Consider the following 16,245-nt stretch of genomic DNA (forward strand, 5'->3'; position numbering starts at 1 on the left):
CAAAATAATTTGCAATGTTGGAGTCATGGAAGATATTTTACTCTTAGAATATTTTTGATACTATCTATTCTGGAGATTGACCATCACAGTTGGAAAGTTAGATTTAAGCAAGCTGTTGTCTTATTTTGGACTATTTTTGATATTTTTTTACAACTGATCCCCATCATTTTATTTTTTGGCTGGATTCTATAAACTTTATAAATGCTGAAAATGTAATCTTTATTTTGATTGTAACTATAGACTGTAATGATGTAATGGACTTTTAATTTGGATATATTTATTTTTATTACATTAATAGTGTTTGTGTGTGTGTGTGTGTGTGTGTGTGTGTGTGTGTGTGTGTGTGTGTGTGTGTGTGTGTGTTTGTGTGTGTGTGTAAGTATGCATGTATCAGAATAAAAATAAACAAAGGCCATTAAATAAAGAATGAAATGTAAAGGGATTTCTGATTTCATATCGAGTAAACCTGTATAAGATATACTGATGCATTTGTAATTTTGATTTTAATCTGATTTTTTTCTATGAGTGTCATTGTTGTATGCTTTTATTGAACTGAAGCCTTTATTTATCTGGGCACATTTTGTCATTTTTGCAATACTGACACTTGATAGAGTTTATATATTTCTAAACATACTAGATTAAAACATTAGTTATCATTGTCATTGTTGTTATTTGCTGCTGCAGCTTTTCTGTTTCCTCACTTGTAGAAAACTGTATTAGATTTTGTTGAGTACTAGATTATGCTTTTATTTTATTACATGCATGCATAAAAGGGTAAATACATTTTACAAAGCAATATGGTTGAAGAGGAATGTATAATCATAGAATATATTAGGTTACAAAAATGAAATAAAGAATACCTTTAAGATGATGGAAATAGTAAGTTAAGGAATTTATAGATAGCTGGAGAGAGGATTAAGGAAGAAAATACTGTGATGTGAGAGACATTTTTAACAAATTCAGAAGTATATGAGAATGATCTAGTCACAATCATAATCTTGGTAATGATATAATGAAAGGAAAAATGGGGAAGGAAGAACAATAGATGAAATGTTTGGCAGGGCTATGTAAACAATATATAAGAAGAAGATAATGCAGATGAATATGATGCAAAAGGAAGAAAGGCTAGGCTACTGAGAATATAAACATGAAAAGTGATTTGCATATGTAACTAATGAGAGATCCATTAAGAAATATTAAAAGTAGTTTTGAAAGGGGCAAGTGCTAGGATGATAATTGGAAGTTTAATTCCACAAATAAATATGGAATAAACTCCTTAACATCAAAAATTTTTGAAATAAATGTCAGTAATAGTAAACAATGGTGATGAAAGTTTTTCAGCTAATGACATATTTAGTCTATCAGTGGATAGGAAAGAAAATAGATTACACTCTGTAAATTATTAGTGGAAAGCAACAATGAACAGGATACGAAATTAATATATGAACACCTTGCAATTAACTATATACTAATAAGATTATTTAAGATATGAAGTGGTTCATGTATTACAAGAAGTAAAGCCAGTGCAATCAGAGATTACAAACTTATGTTACAGTATGTACAAAGTGGAACATAGAACAAACAGACAGGTTAACCAAGGGAAAAGGTACAATATAGAAATTCTCAAGTGAAGAATTGTGATAAACAGCTAAAGAAAATGAAGTGAATAGAAATTATATGTTGAGGAAAGAGTGATATGTAGTGACAGTGAAGAAAAAAATTTAAACTTTTAATAAGATAGAAGCATATATACAATGGAGACAACTTATAGAGGCAATTCACCTGAACAAGAAACGCTTCATCATTTAAAAACATGTGACAATAGAAAACTGAAAACAAATTTTAATAGTGGAAATACTGAAATTAAACTCAGAAAAAACTTAAGATGAAAAGGGAGATGCAGCTAAACAATTTCCTTTAGATGAGGCTGAAGGAGCTGCCAATGAAGATTTGACTTTACCAAAATTGTTATTCCCATAAATTGAAACATATTTTGTGTGTCATAAAGAGAATGTTTCTGTTTTTAAAATTTAATACATTTAGTATTTGGGAAAATGCAATTGCTAACTTTTTAAAAATTCAAAGAGAATGAAATGTTTTACAGTGGGGATAAAATTATACTCAGGAAACATAGCCTACTATATTGATGATTTTATAGCCAGTCTTTTTAGACTATATGGAACAGAAGCATCATTTGATAATTTTGCTGAAGATAGAATAATTAATAGTTGGAAGAGACAGATAATACATTCTTTAAAGAAGTTATTGTTATAGAGAAACCCGGGTCAGGTTTGATATATATGTACAGTGTACCAAGATTAGAAAAAGAAACTTCATGTTGGTTGAAATATTCATTAGATATTTTCCTTGAAACAATAATGAAGAAATATATCAATATTCAAGATATAAACTGGATTGAATTAGCTACAACAACACACATTTACATGTGATAGAGCAAAAGGTTACAATACACTATATGCAAACATATTAAAATGATGAGGCAGAAAAGAGAGATTTGGATATGTAAATCATCGATAAGAAAAATACATTGAAGATCTTAATTTGGAATATAGCAGGAATTAAAAGTACGTTACAAAATAAAGATTTAAGGGACTTAATTAAACATTTTAAAATTATCAATTTTTCAGTAAACCTGGATTTTTACGAAGTCCACAATTCTGAGTGAAAAGGGAAGAAACTTTATGATAGGTCTGATAATGTTTGTAAAATAACTGAAGGACTAAAATCAAAACTAATTTGTAAATACAAAAAATGTGTTTTGTTTTAGAGGTTGAATATGAGAATTGAAAATGTAGTTTGACAAATATATATGTATGTATAATAAATAAATAAATATATATATATATATATATATATATATATATATATATATATATATATATATATATATATAAACATGCATATATATCCTATAGATTAGACAATGCATGAAGAAACATTAGATAATATATTGATAAACCTTTGAACAAAAGTTTGACAGGTTTGATAAAATTGTACAGACAATGCAGGAACAGGATAGTATATATATTTAGAGATTGGCACTCATTCATTGAGCATGTGTTTATATATATATATATATATATATATATATATATATATATATATATATATATATATATATTATTGTGGGGGATTAGTGGTACAGGGAGCCTAGACAAATAATTTTCTTTTTTTTTTCAATATTTCAAATTTCCGGGTTTTAGGATTGAAATTTTGTGATTTTATCATTTGAGTGTATCAGTCGTATACATTCATAGGCTCATAGGTGAATATTAGGCCAGCTGCCCTGAAAGGCCACTTTAAGCCTAGCCAATAACCTGAGGCCAGAATCAAACCGTGTACCTTGTGTCTGTGAGGTAAAGATCTTAGCTATTATGCCTGCCATAGATTCTACAGACTATATGGAAAGGAAGAGTATTAGACATTCACAAAATTTATGTATAGATTAGAAAAGGAAAGATTTATTTAAATGGTCTGATAAAGAATGCAAAGAAAAGCAACAGAGAATAAGGAGAGTAATGAAATATGCAGGGACAGTGAAGAAAAAAATTAAAAACTTTTAATAAGATAGAAGCAGATATAAAATGGAAACAACTTATAGAGGTAATTCACCTGAACAAGAAACTCTTCATCATTTAAAAACATGTGACATTACAAAAGTGAAAACAAATTTTAATAGTGGAAATACTGAAATTAAACTAAGAAAAAACTTAAGTTGAAAAGGGAGACACAGCTAAACCATTTCCTTTAGCTGAGGCTGAAGGAGCTGCCAATGAAGATTTGACTTTACCAAAATTGTTATTCCCATAAATTGAAACATATTTTGTGTGTCATATAGAGAATGTTTCTGTTTTTAAAATTTAATACATTTAGTATTTGGGAAATGCAATTGCTAACTTTTTAAAAATTCTGAGAGAAAGAAATGTTTTACAGTGGGGATAATATTATACTCAGGAAGCATAACCTAATACATTCATGTTTTATAGCCAATCTTTTTAGACTATATGGAACAGAAGCATCATTTGATAATTTTGCTGAAGCTAGAACAAATAATAGTTGGAAGAGACAGATAATATTTTTTTTAAAAGAAGTTATTGTTATAGAGAAAACTGGGTCAGGTTTGATATATATGTACAGTGTACCAAGATTAGAAAAAGAAACTTCATGTTAGTTGAAATATTCATTAAATATTTTCCTTGAAACAATAATGAAGAAATATATCAATATACAAGATATAAACTTGATTGAATTAGTTGCAACAACATACATTTACATGTGATAGAGCAAAAGGTTACAATATACTATATGCAAACATATTAAAATGATGATGCAGAAGAAGAGATATTTGGATATGTAAATCATTGATAAGGAAAGTACATTGAAGATCTTAATTTGGAATATAGCAGGAATTAAAAGTATGTTACAAAATAAAGATTTAAGGGACTTAATTAAACATTTTAAAAAGAACAATTTTCAGTAAACCTGGATTTTTATAGAAATTTATGATGTTATTAAAGTGTGCGAAGTCCACAAATCTGAGTGAAAAAGAAAGAAGCTTTATGTTAGGTCTGATAAGGTTTGTAAAATAACTGAAGGACTAAAATCAAAACTCATTTGTAAATACAAAAAATGTGTTTTGTTTTAGATGTTGAATATGAGAATTGAAAATGTAGTTTGATAAATATGTATGTATGTGTAATATATATATATATATATATATATATATATATATATATGTATATATATATATATATATATATATATATATATTTGCTATAGATTGGACAATACATGAAGAAACTTTAGATAATATATTGATAAACCTTTGAACAAAAGTTTGACAGGTTTAATAAAATTGTACAGACCTTAATGCAGGAACAGGACAGTATATCTATATATATATATATATATATATATATATATATATATATATATATATATATATGTATATATTTAGAGACTGGCAGTCATTCATTGAGCATGTGATTATATATATATATATATATATATATATATATATATATATATATATATATATATATATTATTGTGGGGGATTAGTGGTACAGGGAGCCTAGACAAATAATTTTCTTTTTTTTAAATATTTCAAATTTTGGGGTTTTAGGATTGAAATTTTGTGTTTTCATCATTTGAGTGTATCAGTCTTATACATTCATAGCCTCATAGGTGAGTACTAGGCCAGCTGCCCTGAAGGGCCCCATTAAGCCTGGGCAATATCCTGAGGCTACAATCAAACCCTGTTTGTGTCTGTGAGGTAAAGACTTAACTGTTATGCCTGCCATAGATTCTATAGACTATATAGAAAGGAATATGATTAGACATTCACAAGATGTATGTATGCATTAGAAAATGAAATATTTCTTTAAATGGTCTGATAAAGAATGCAAAGAAAAGCAACACAGGTTAAGGAGAGCAATGAAATGGGTGAAATTTATGCATGTTAAAAATTTAAGACTATTTAAGAAAATAAGGAAATATTATAAAGAGATAATGGAGAAGAAAACAAGAGAGTTCAAATAGAATGTATATGAGATTTTATTTGCTGTCCTTGCAAAATGCAGTTTTGCGTATCATCCATTTTGTTATTTGTGCTGGATTGTAATTGTAAAGAGTCCTTCACCAATCCTCTCACTTGGATAACAAACAACTATGTATAAATAAACACATCTATCTTTTCTTTCTTTTCCTTCATAATATTCTCTTATATTACCCCACCCAACCTTGCTTTTTATTTTTCCATTTCCTAATGTTGACCTTTTCCTTATATCCCCCTCTTTTCTAACTCTATTCATTTTTGCTCTAGCTGCTTTGAGTGCCATTTCTAAACTGAATACTTCTACCCAACTTCTGGTTGTCTTTTTGAGAGAGGAATTGAGAGCCAGGGTGAGTTGCATATGTTATAAGTGCTTCCAGGTTCAGCCAAGATTCTAGTTAATTGCTATTGTCTGAAATTCTGTTGTTATTATCTGAGGCACAAGAACTTTTTAGACAGGCATTCCACTTCCATTGGTGACAGCCCCAGGATATTCAAAAAGAGAGATTAGTAGGTAAAATTCAACAAATGAGATAAGTGGATGAAATTTTGAAATTCTAGTTTAAGTTTGTTTTAACTGTCTAGGCCTGTTTTTAGCTGTTTTCCTTCCCTTTTCTGTCATACATTAATAGATTGCATCTGCTTTGCTATTTTAAATCATTACATTGCTTTAAATTAATATTTTGTTGTTTCTGGCTCTACAGCTCTGTGTAAAGTGTTATAATCTCCATTAAGCCCCAATTCAGTAGTACTAGTTAATAGCAGCTGTTTATGCCTTTTAAGTTCATAGGTTCATACTAGGCTATCTGCCCTAGGGCATTTATAAGCCTAGCCAGAATGTGTTTGGCTATTGCTACCCATTTTAAATTAATTTTGTTATGCCCTTTTTTGAGGTTAGTATACTGTGCCTCTGTCTAACAGTGACACAGAAGTGATACCCGGGGTAAACCTACGATCTCCCATCCACTCATCAAGATTCCTCTTGAAGAGAGTCAATGAGGGACTCTGCCTAACCTGGACTGGGATTTTATTCCAGAGTGAAGGGATCCTCTGGGTTATGAATCTGTCCCTCCAGCATGTCCTATTTATTTCAGTGCTGAGGTTCAAGTCTCTCGAGCATGTAGTTCGATGGGATTTGGATTTTCTGAGGTGCAGCATGTCCATTAATTCCGGGTTGGACATGGCTTTATACGTCAGGCACAGATCGCCTCTGAGCAAGCGGTATGCCACTGAGGAGAGCTGGAGTTTCTTTAACCGGGCAGCATATGACATCTGTTTGAGCCCTTTGATCCTCTTGGTGAGGTACTTTTGGAGTCTTTCCAGTTGCTGCAGGTGTCTGGTAAGGTACATCCCAAAAGGGGCATTGTACTCAATTATGGGCCTGATGAGGGATGAGAAAAGAGGCACGATGACCTCCCCTGATCTAGATGTGAATCCCTTCATGATTAGGTGGGCTATATAAAATGTTTTTCTAACCACTTTGGCCACATGGTTGTCAAATGAGAGATTGCTATCAACTTGGGTCCCCAGGTCCCTAATTACTTCTTCTGTACTTAATGGATTACCACCTATGTGGTAATTTGTGGGCACTTTGCTTTTGCCAAAGGGGATGACTATACACTTTTTGGCATTTAGCTTGAGGCCATGGCTCTGGCACCACTTGTCTGTTTCTATGAGGCCCTTTTGGAGGATGTTTGTGTCAGCTGGAGAGTCGATTATGGTGCCCAGTTTGCAGTCATCTGCAAACTTGGTCAGCCACAGTCCTTCCGTGTTGGCCTGTACCTCCGAGAAATATATACCGAACAAGAGAGGTCCCAGGACTGAGCCTTGTGGGACGCCACTTGTAACTGGTTTGGAGTCTGACATGGCTCCAGCAATTCTAACCATGTGGGTTCTGTCCTTGAGCCAGTTTGCAACCCATCTAGTGACATAGGGGTTTATATTTAAGCTGGTGAGCTTATCTATAATGCCCGAGTGGGGTATTGTACCAAAGGCTTTTGCGAGGTCCAGGTAGGCTGTGTGGACCACCTTCCCCTCGTCAATGGCCTTGGTGACTGTTTCAAATAAATCAACCAGGTTTAAGAGGCAGGATCTGCCCTTAACAAAGCCGAACTGGGTAGGATCCAGTGTATGTAGGTCCCCAATATCTTTATTTATGAGGTCCATGATGATCCTTTCCATAGCTTTGTAGACCAAGCTAGTCAGGCTTATGGGGCGATAGTTTCCAGGATCCATTGAGGCACCACCTTTGTGGAGATGGACCACAGTTGCTGTACACCACTCTTTGGGTACATATCCTGTAGTAAGGCTGAGCTTGAACAGTAGTTTTATGTTTGGGTTTTTGCTCTTCTTGGAGTTCATGTGGGATGCAGCCAGGGACACCGTCTGGCACCATTGATGCTGTGTTTTTTGATTTGGAGAGGGCGGCTCTTACCTGAGCATCTGAGATGTCAGGGGGGCAGCACTGTGCTGGGATAGATATTTGCCCTTTTGGTGGGGAGGGGGGGGAGAAGTTTGCGCTGAACCTGTCAGCTAGGATGTTGGCAATGTCTGTGGGTTCGGTGTATTTTTTGTCATTTTGGACTAATTCTGAGCATATCTGGGAATTACCACCCAGGTTCCTAACATAACTAAAGAAAGCCTTGTGATTATCCTTAGTGTCCTGTGCAATTTTATCTCAAAGCTGGCCTTAGACGATTTTATGAGTGCCCATAGTTTTTTGCTAATACTGATCAGAGATGCCTTCCCTTTTTGGAATTTTGCTCTATCATTTAGTAGCTTCTTCCTGCTATTGTATAGTTTGTTCATGGCTGGGGTCCACCAGACAGGACGTCTGCCTTTGGAGGATTGGGTCTTGGTTTTATTTGGGATCACATGATTCCTGCATTCCTGAAGGTGTTCATAGAATGCGTTTATAAAGGATTCTGCGGTCTGGGCCATATTTTCCACAGGCCCTGGGGTTTGAAGGATTCCACCTCAGTTTTGAGGAGTGTGAAATTTGCTTTAGAGAAGTTTTTCACTGTGGTTTTCTGGGCAGGGGGTGGTGTCGGGATGTGAATATCCAGTGAGATTAGTTTATGGTCTGATCTTACCAGTGAGGGATACACTTCTGGTCTGGAGCATAGAGTCCCCATGTTGGTGATGATCAGGTCCAGTATGTTTTCCCCTCTTGTGGGAGTGGTAACAAGTTGTTCCATAGCATTTGAGTTTATAAATTCTAGGAACCTTTGGGCTAGGGTGTTGGAGCTAGAGTAATGCTCCCAGTCTATGTTTGGGTAGTTGAAGTCGCCCAATATAATGGTGTTTGGAGAGACCTTCATATTTTCTAGTGTTCTCAGGAAGGCCGAGTGGGGTTCCTGGGTTAGGGAGGGTGGTCTGTAGCAGGCTATAAACTGGAAGGCAGTTTTACCCACTGTTAGTTGCACATGGATAGTCTCTGATGCTTCGTGCTGTGCCACCAACCTGGAGGTGTGGGTATCTTTGATGAATATTGATACTCCCCCTCCTTTTGTGGGTCGGTCCAAGTTTTGGGGCCGAAAAGCATGGTATGATGTATAACCTGGTAGTGCTGGGGTGCTCTCAGGAGCCTTGAACCAGGTTTCTGTTACTGCACAGATATCGATGTTCTCCATGCTAAGGAGAGTTTTGAGTGCGTGCATCTTGAGGTTTAGACTTCTGGCATTGAGTAGCATTACTCTTAGTTTTTTATCCCTTGTGATACCCATGGAGGTGGGTTTGTCTTTTGAGCCTTGCCTAAAAAAGGCAGTATGGGGGTAGCAAGAGCCTTTTTCCACTATCTGAAAGCCCAGGGGTGACAGGTGCAAGCCGTCCCTAGCGAAGTATCGTGGCTTGTCGAGCATGTCATCCCAGGCTGACAGGCATTGGATCCCCTTTGAATGATACCAATACTTAAGCCAATTGTTGAAATTGATCATCTTGTCTTCATATTGTGCCATCATTCTTGGTGAGGGTAAGATGCTACTCAAGGTCAGAGTCATACTGGCCTGGGCCACATGCTCAGAGAGCTCCTGTATGTCTCTTTTCATGTAGTCCAGGGAGGTATGTCTCAGGTCATTCACACCAGCATGGACAATGACTAAGTCATATTTGTACTTGCCTTGGAGTGACCTGAGTGCTTGTGTTATGTGGCGGATCCTAGCGCCCGACAGGCAGCTCACCGTGACCTTCTCCTTGTTCAGCCTGGTGAGCAGGACGTCAGTGTGCCTGACGATAGAGTCACCTATTACAAGTGTATCAGTTGTGTTGTTTAGCCTTAAGGGCTGTGACTGTTCGGCACACTGGCTTTGTGAGCTATGTGTTGCACGTGTTTTGTTTTGGGGTAGCGGTTGCTTGGGTGTCTGCTTTGGAGGTCTCTGCTGCTTAGGCAGATTTTTATTTAGAGCCTCCGAGTATGTTTTTGTGTGTTTATGTGTTTGGTTTGCTGCCGTGGTAGGTCTATGTGAGACTGGAATTGTACTGATTGTGGTTTCCTTCTCCTCCTGACTGGTTACACCAGTACTGAGTTGAGAGAGCTTAGCCTCCAGTTTGGCTATATGGATGCATCTCTCACTTGTGTTGGAATTTGTTGGGAGGAGGAGAGGGTTGTCTGTGTACATGAGGCAGTTGTAACATTGCCTCAAGATTCCCATATTCACCAGCTGGACCGGAGAGAAGATTGACAACTGACCTTTGGACATGCTAGAATAGTATTGGGAATTCCTTTATAATTGAAAAAAAAGGGCCAATGGGGAACAAGGTAGTCAAGAGGACTTTGTGAAAATGCAGTGCTTTTAATTTTTTAGTGCTGACTTATATAATTGTTTTAGTGAGCAAGTGCCAGGTAACTTAAATGCAATGTGTTACAGGTAACTTAAATGCAAAAACGACAAACAGTAACTTTCTTTTAAGTGAAACAAGGAAATGAGTACAGTAAGCAATGCAGATATCACTAGGGATCCACAGAAGTGCTGAAAAGCCACGTTTTATGTGGTATTAGCGTTTCAGGGAAATAACAAGCAAACAAACAACAAGCATTACCTGAGGCACAAGAACTTTTTAGACAGGCATTCCACTTCCATTGGTGATAGCCCCAGGATATTCAAAGGTCAGTTGTCAATCTTAAGTGGTCTAACTTTTGAAAATACATCCTGTTTATCTTTTTGTGCAAGAAATTCAGTCCAGAATGAGTTACATAAGTTGTGAATTAGCTTCTTGAGGGGGCAGGGTTCTAGTTAATTGCTATAGTCTTAGACCCAGGAGATTTTTAGTCAGGTCTTTCACTTCTGCTTATGCCAGTATAAGACTATTCTACAAGACATCTAATTGGAGGAATAACTTCCCACCAGTCCTGTTCCTGTTTTGTTCTTAAACCCGTTGCCTCTCTTGTCGTCTGGCTGTAATGTTAATATGACCATAAAACTCCCACCCTCTCCTCATTCATTGACTATTGTCATTATGCAAAAAAGTCACTCCCTTTTACCTTCCTTAAATACTCCTTCCCTCCCGTTAGTTTCCATAGAGCCTAATTATGTGATGTTCACTAAACTAGCCTGTGCTGCTGCTCTGTAACTGGGGGTTATTTACCTGCCCTTACTACACATTGTATTTGGAAGCTCCTCCCAGTCTCATATAATCTGCTCATGCTAAGAGCACTAGATGATCAAATGGGAAGATTTTCTCCTTAGACTGACAAACCCTAAATTACTCTCTCCTTCATATTTTCCTTCCTGCTTAGCACACACTCCAATACCTAACTGCATCAACCCTTTTTTCATTTGATTATTAAACCTGCTGCATCTGGGGCAAGGTTAACATTAATTGGAGAGCCATGTGTATATTTTTTGTATTCTACCATAGTTACATGCATAATCTGCTACATTTACCTTACAAAGCAATCAGCTCTGCAGTATATGGGATGTGTTTTTTTTTTTTCTGTTGTGACATCTGTACACATTTTGTGGTTTTAATCATCTAGCTAAAACTACTTCTGGTTTGCTTTCGTAGAGAAGACACCTGTCCATTTTATAGCCTCAGATTGCTGTAGGACCTTAAATGGTATAATTTGTTATTGGTCAGTGGGAATTTGTCAGCTTTTGTCAGTATTGCAATGAACTGCTGCATTTCCACAGTTGTGCATTTAGTGCAACAGTGTTAGATCGTGCACTGTGGAGATTCAGGCATCTTGATTCCCACTTGTCTCAATAACTCCTAACTCTCCCTCATTCTATTACTGTGAATTGTCATACATAGGTGTTCGAGAAATGTAAAAAAAGCTGTTATGTAGCTACTACAGTGTAATGCCAAAACCAAATAAACTTTCAAAACTCAGAACAGGATGCCAACCACATTCATAAAAATGCCACTTCTGTCTCTGTATAATTAGAAACTTTATCACAGTCCAAATTTTGATTCTGATGAAGTCTGTAACTATGCAAGGAGTTGAAAATGCTTAATTCTGTGTACTTATTACAGTGGGATTCTTGTGAACATGGTTATACTAATGTTCTCTGTTCTTAAAAATATAGAAGGGTAGCAGGCTACTTGTAGCTGCATGCCAAATCACACTTTATACCATGTATTCTCTGTGTAACTGCTAGCAGCCCACAACTGCTCTATGCTGCTCATAACAGCTTGTAATTTCTCCACACTACTCATACTATGCAGTAGCTTAGTAAACTTTGCATTATCCGCTGTCACAGTTGTGACAACTCAAATTACTTAATTTACTGTATTTAGTCAGACAGCGTACTTCTACTAATCAAAACTTAAATTTCCGCATTTGATGTAATAACTCAGTGTTAAGTCCTCCATAAAAAAATCTGCATAGCTGCATTCTTCAATAATACAGCCGATTAAGTCACTGACTGTATATGGTACTCAGTGTTATCCTAATTCTCAAAATCTCTGGACCAGGATGGAATGTCAGCTTGCTTATTTCCCTGACAGCACTTAGTATCCATAGACAGTGTAGTAATTGCCTTATACTCACAGATAATGAACTCTTACTCAATAGAAGAAATTCTGTTTATGATAGATACAAATAGTTAACCACTTGCATAAAAACATGATCTTTGGGCAACACACACAACCACTAGACAATACACCAACCCACACTAAAATGTCTAACATAGGGCTATACAAAAATCTCTGTCAAAGCCTCCTATACCCATAAAAACTAGGACTCTTTAAAAATTCAGCAACACATCAACATCAGGCATGCTTGCTACAAAGAGTCATAGCAAGAGTAAAGTTCCCTCAAATCCACCACACCAGACCATTCTACAAATAAAACTGCATTACTGGTCAGTGAGTCTACATTCAGGCATGTTCTCATCTCACTAGGCTGGACGAAGACAAGAAAATGGTGAGCTATCTTTCAGGTGCCGGGATCTCTGATATGTCAAGGGCCCTTAAGACTCTTTTTCATAACAAATGTGACTATAACTTGGGAATGATCCACGTGGGAGTGAATGACATGGGCTGCAAAACCCTACAAGCTATGCAGATAGACAATTTTAGAGCTCTTCATGGATGTTATAAATGCAGGCAAGACTTTGGTCTTCAGTAGCACCCTTTCTTCTCCAAGAATGAGTCTTAGGTATATTGAAAAGGTAATTGCCTTCAACAATATGCTACATTCTTGGTGTTATTAAAGGGAGCTCATCAACATGAGAAAAAATGCTTGACATTCCTACTTGCTTTGCAAAGGATGGCCTGCACCTCTCCTTTCAAGGCTTCCACATACTGGCTAAAGCTTTTGCTATACCCATAGTGCCTTTTTAATCAGAATCCAGCTAATGGACATCCCAGTACAACTAACATATCAAATCTAAAATAGGATGACATTAAGGTGGCTTGGCTCAGTGCCAAATGTCTCAACAATAAATTGCCCAATATCAGGGATCTGCATTTGTAACATATGCCTATCTGTGTAATTACTTAAACTCAATTTATACATATGGAATGCACTCTCTCCTTGTCTGGGTTTTGTGTCTACCATGCCTTTAGTCCTAATTGCAACTGTGGCAGTGTCTTCCTAGTTTGTTAGAGACCATATCACATTAAGATAGAGTTCCAGAAGCCTACAAATGGAGCTCACTGAGTTTCAAATCATACTAAACCAATTATCAGTTTACAGCCTGTTACAGGACACCCTCTATGTCCTTTGAAAATCATGTGAAGTTCCAAAATGTACTTCATGAACTCTCTACAAAGACAAAATCCATTATTATGAGACACTTTTAACTACTTCCTTAATAAACTGTAGTACTTATACCTCCAATGTAGGATATGCCCAAAGATCTCAGATTTAATAAATAAAAACTTCCTGGACCAATGTTAAATAAATGAGAAACATAAACACTTCTCAAACTTTGTGCATACAATTTCTATGCAAATGAAAATGTTCCTGACCGGAATTCCCACTGCTTTGGATTAAGTCTATGAGCTGTAAATGATCTGTCCTGTAAAACCTGGATTTAATTTGGTGAGTCTCCTTTGGTTTGGTTTTGCACTGTGAATAAGTCACCTAACCAGACAGTAGTCATGGGTTACCTGGAAAAGAGGTTATTGTCCTTCTAGGTTTACTTAGTTAACAAATTATTCTAAATAAGTAACTGAAATAAATCAATAAATAAGCAAAACAATTAGGTCTGTCTGGGCAGTTTCCCATCTGACAAGTGAATGTCAGTGCCAGATGTGATTAGATGACAAACTCTATTCCTCTGTTCATGCCATTCTTTAGAACATTCTGACAAGTGAATCTCAGGGCCAGATGTGATTAGATGACAAACTCTATTCTTTTGTTCATTTCATCATTTAGAACATTACTACTATGCAGAAGCTCATTTCTATCACCACCAGCCCTCTACACATCATTGCTCATCTGAGTAACCCGATTGAGAGTGCTAGTGCATTCAAATATCAAGGGACTCCCCCCTCCTAAATTCCCATCTCCACCTGCACTGTGCACCCACAAAACCAACGCTGTCCTATTCTGGCCTAATACGATCTTCTCTTTTCTTTCTAGACCATGTAGGAATGCTATAGGTAAAGTATCTTCCTGGTTCAAGTAGATAATGGTCTCTTTCTGATTGCTGCAGCCTCTGAAAGAAATGCATCTGACATTCAAGCCATCTCAATGTCATCTGAAGATTCATCATTTTCTCTCCAGAAGAAGAGAGCACCACTAGAAATCCATTGAAAAAGCTAACCTGGCTACTTGTCAAATAATTTCATGACTTTCTGCTCGCTTCTCAGTTGTTTAAACTTACCAAGAATGAGACTTGCCCCAGTAACTGCCAGACTATTCAGAGATGCAGCAACATTCAACCTTGGAAGACTTAACTGTTTGGGCCCTCCCCGCCAATTCCCACAAACTAGTCTTTAGTGCACAAGCCACACTTTCTCAGTCCTTGGTCTTAATCTGTAGGAATCTCTTCCTTCTTTTCTGAAAGGTATTTTCTCTTCCCCCATTTTCTGATCAGGACTAAAAACAAAATACAAGACAGAAAATGCAACTGCTCACTTTCTTTATCTGCCCATATAACATAACCTCTTCCTACCCAGCTTCCCTCAGCATAGCTTACTTTGACTACTTTTCACTGTGATTCTTTCAACATGCCAGTTCTGATATCCACTCACTCTGTGTATAATGCACATATATATATTTGTGGTTTATCAGTCACTCTGTACCTAATGTAATTTATCAATTGTTGTTATACACTCAGCCCAACTCTGATATTCACATTGTATATAATGAATTTACGTATTGTATTTAGTCATTCACTCTGTATATAAAGTCATGGATTTTCTGTGTTTACTCCCTGGATAAGACTGAAATAGGTCCAGTGGGATCAGTGCTATACCCCAGTATAGAAATAACTCAAATTAAAAATAAATAAAACATCCAGCCCCAGGTCTGATAATATTACTACAAAGTATATCACTAAACTTTAGAACAAGTTTCTCTTATGCCAAGTATGCATGCAGACCTCCTATTGTTGTACATGATGTTTGATAAGGGCAGTCACTGAACACCACAATAATTTTGTCTTCTATGTACTATGAGCTTTGGATACAGATATACTTAGGAACTGTTACTAACTAAAATTGTTAATTAATATTGACTATAATAAAGTGTGAAAAATAAAGATAAGTATTTCAATTTGTTATAATCTTTGTACTTTTTTACTAGAGTGACCGTCTTCTTATCAAAGGAGGGAAGATTGTGAATGATGACCAGTCATTTTTTGCAGACATATACATAGAAGATGGCATTATAAAGTAAGTATCATTTAAGCAGAATATATTTATTTTTAAGTTTTAATTCATATGTAATTAGTAATGTTTTTCATTTTTTAAATAGAATCTCTTAAAAAAGGATATGGGACTTTTATGGACAAGTTATGGCTAGCAAACAGTACTTTGAATTGTGCATTACATAATGATAATTGGTAATTATTATTTGCTAAGCCAATAAGCCTGGAATCTCTAAAATCATGCAAACACTTGCAATGGTCTGATGCTACATGGCTGTCTTCAATGGAGAGATGTATAAATTGACCTGCATATTTATCTATGCTTTGTGAAGTTGGCCTTAAATGTGGTGGCGAGTTCAGTTATGCACAACTGTTGTTGATGGGTAGGGTTGCATGCATGTGGGGAAACAGG

At 36.0% G+C, this 16,245-nt stretch overlaps 1 protein-coding gene across 1 annotated transcript in view; it reads left to right on the plus strand.

The window, feature by feature from the left end:
• DPYSL4 (dihydropyrimidinase like 4) overlaps positions 1-16,245 on the plus strand; it is a 225,749-nt gene that overhangs the window by 24,879 nt on the left and 184,625 nt on the right. Inside the window, exon 2 of the mRNA XM_044056812.1 lies at positions 15,770-15,858. Within this exon, the coding sequence (XP_043912747.1) occupies positions 15,770-15,858 (89 nt within the window). The remainder of the gene's footprint in view (positions 1-15,769; positions 15,859-16,245) is intronic.

This window comes from Protopterus annectens, chromosome 14.part0, assembly GCF_019279795.1.
Source record: "Protopterus annectens isolate FY-2018-M chromosome 14.part0, PAN1.0, whole genome shotgun sequence".
NCBI classification, from domain to species: Eukaryota; Metazoa; Chordata; order Ceratodontiformes; family Protopteridae; genus Protopterus; species Protopterus annectens.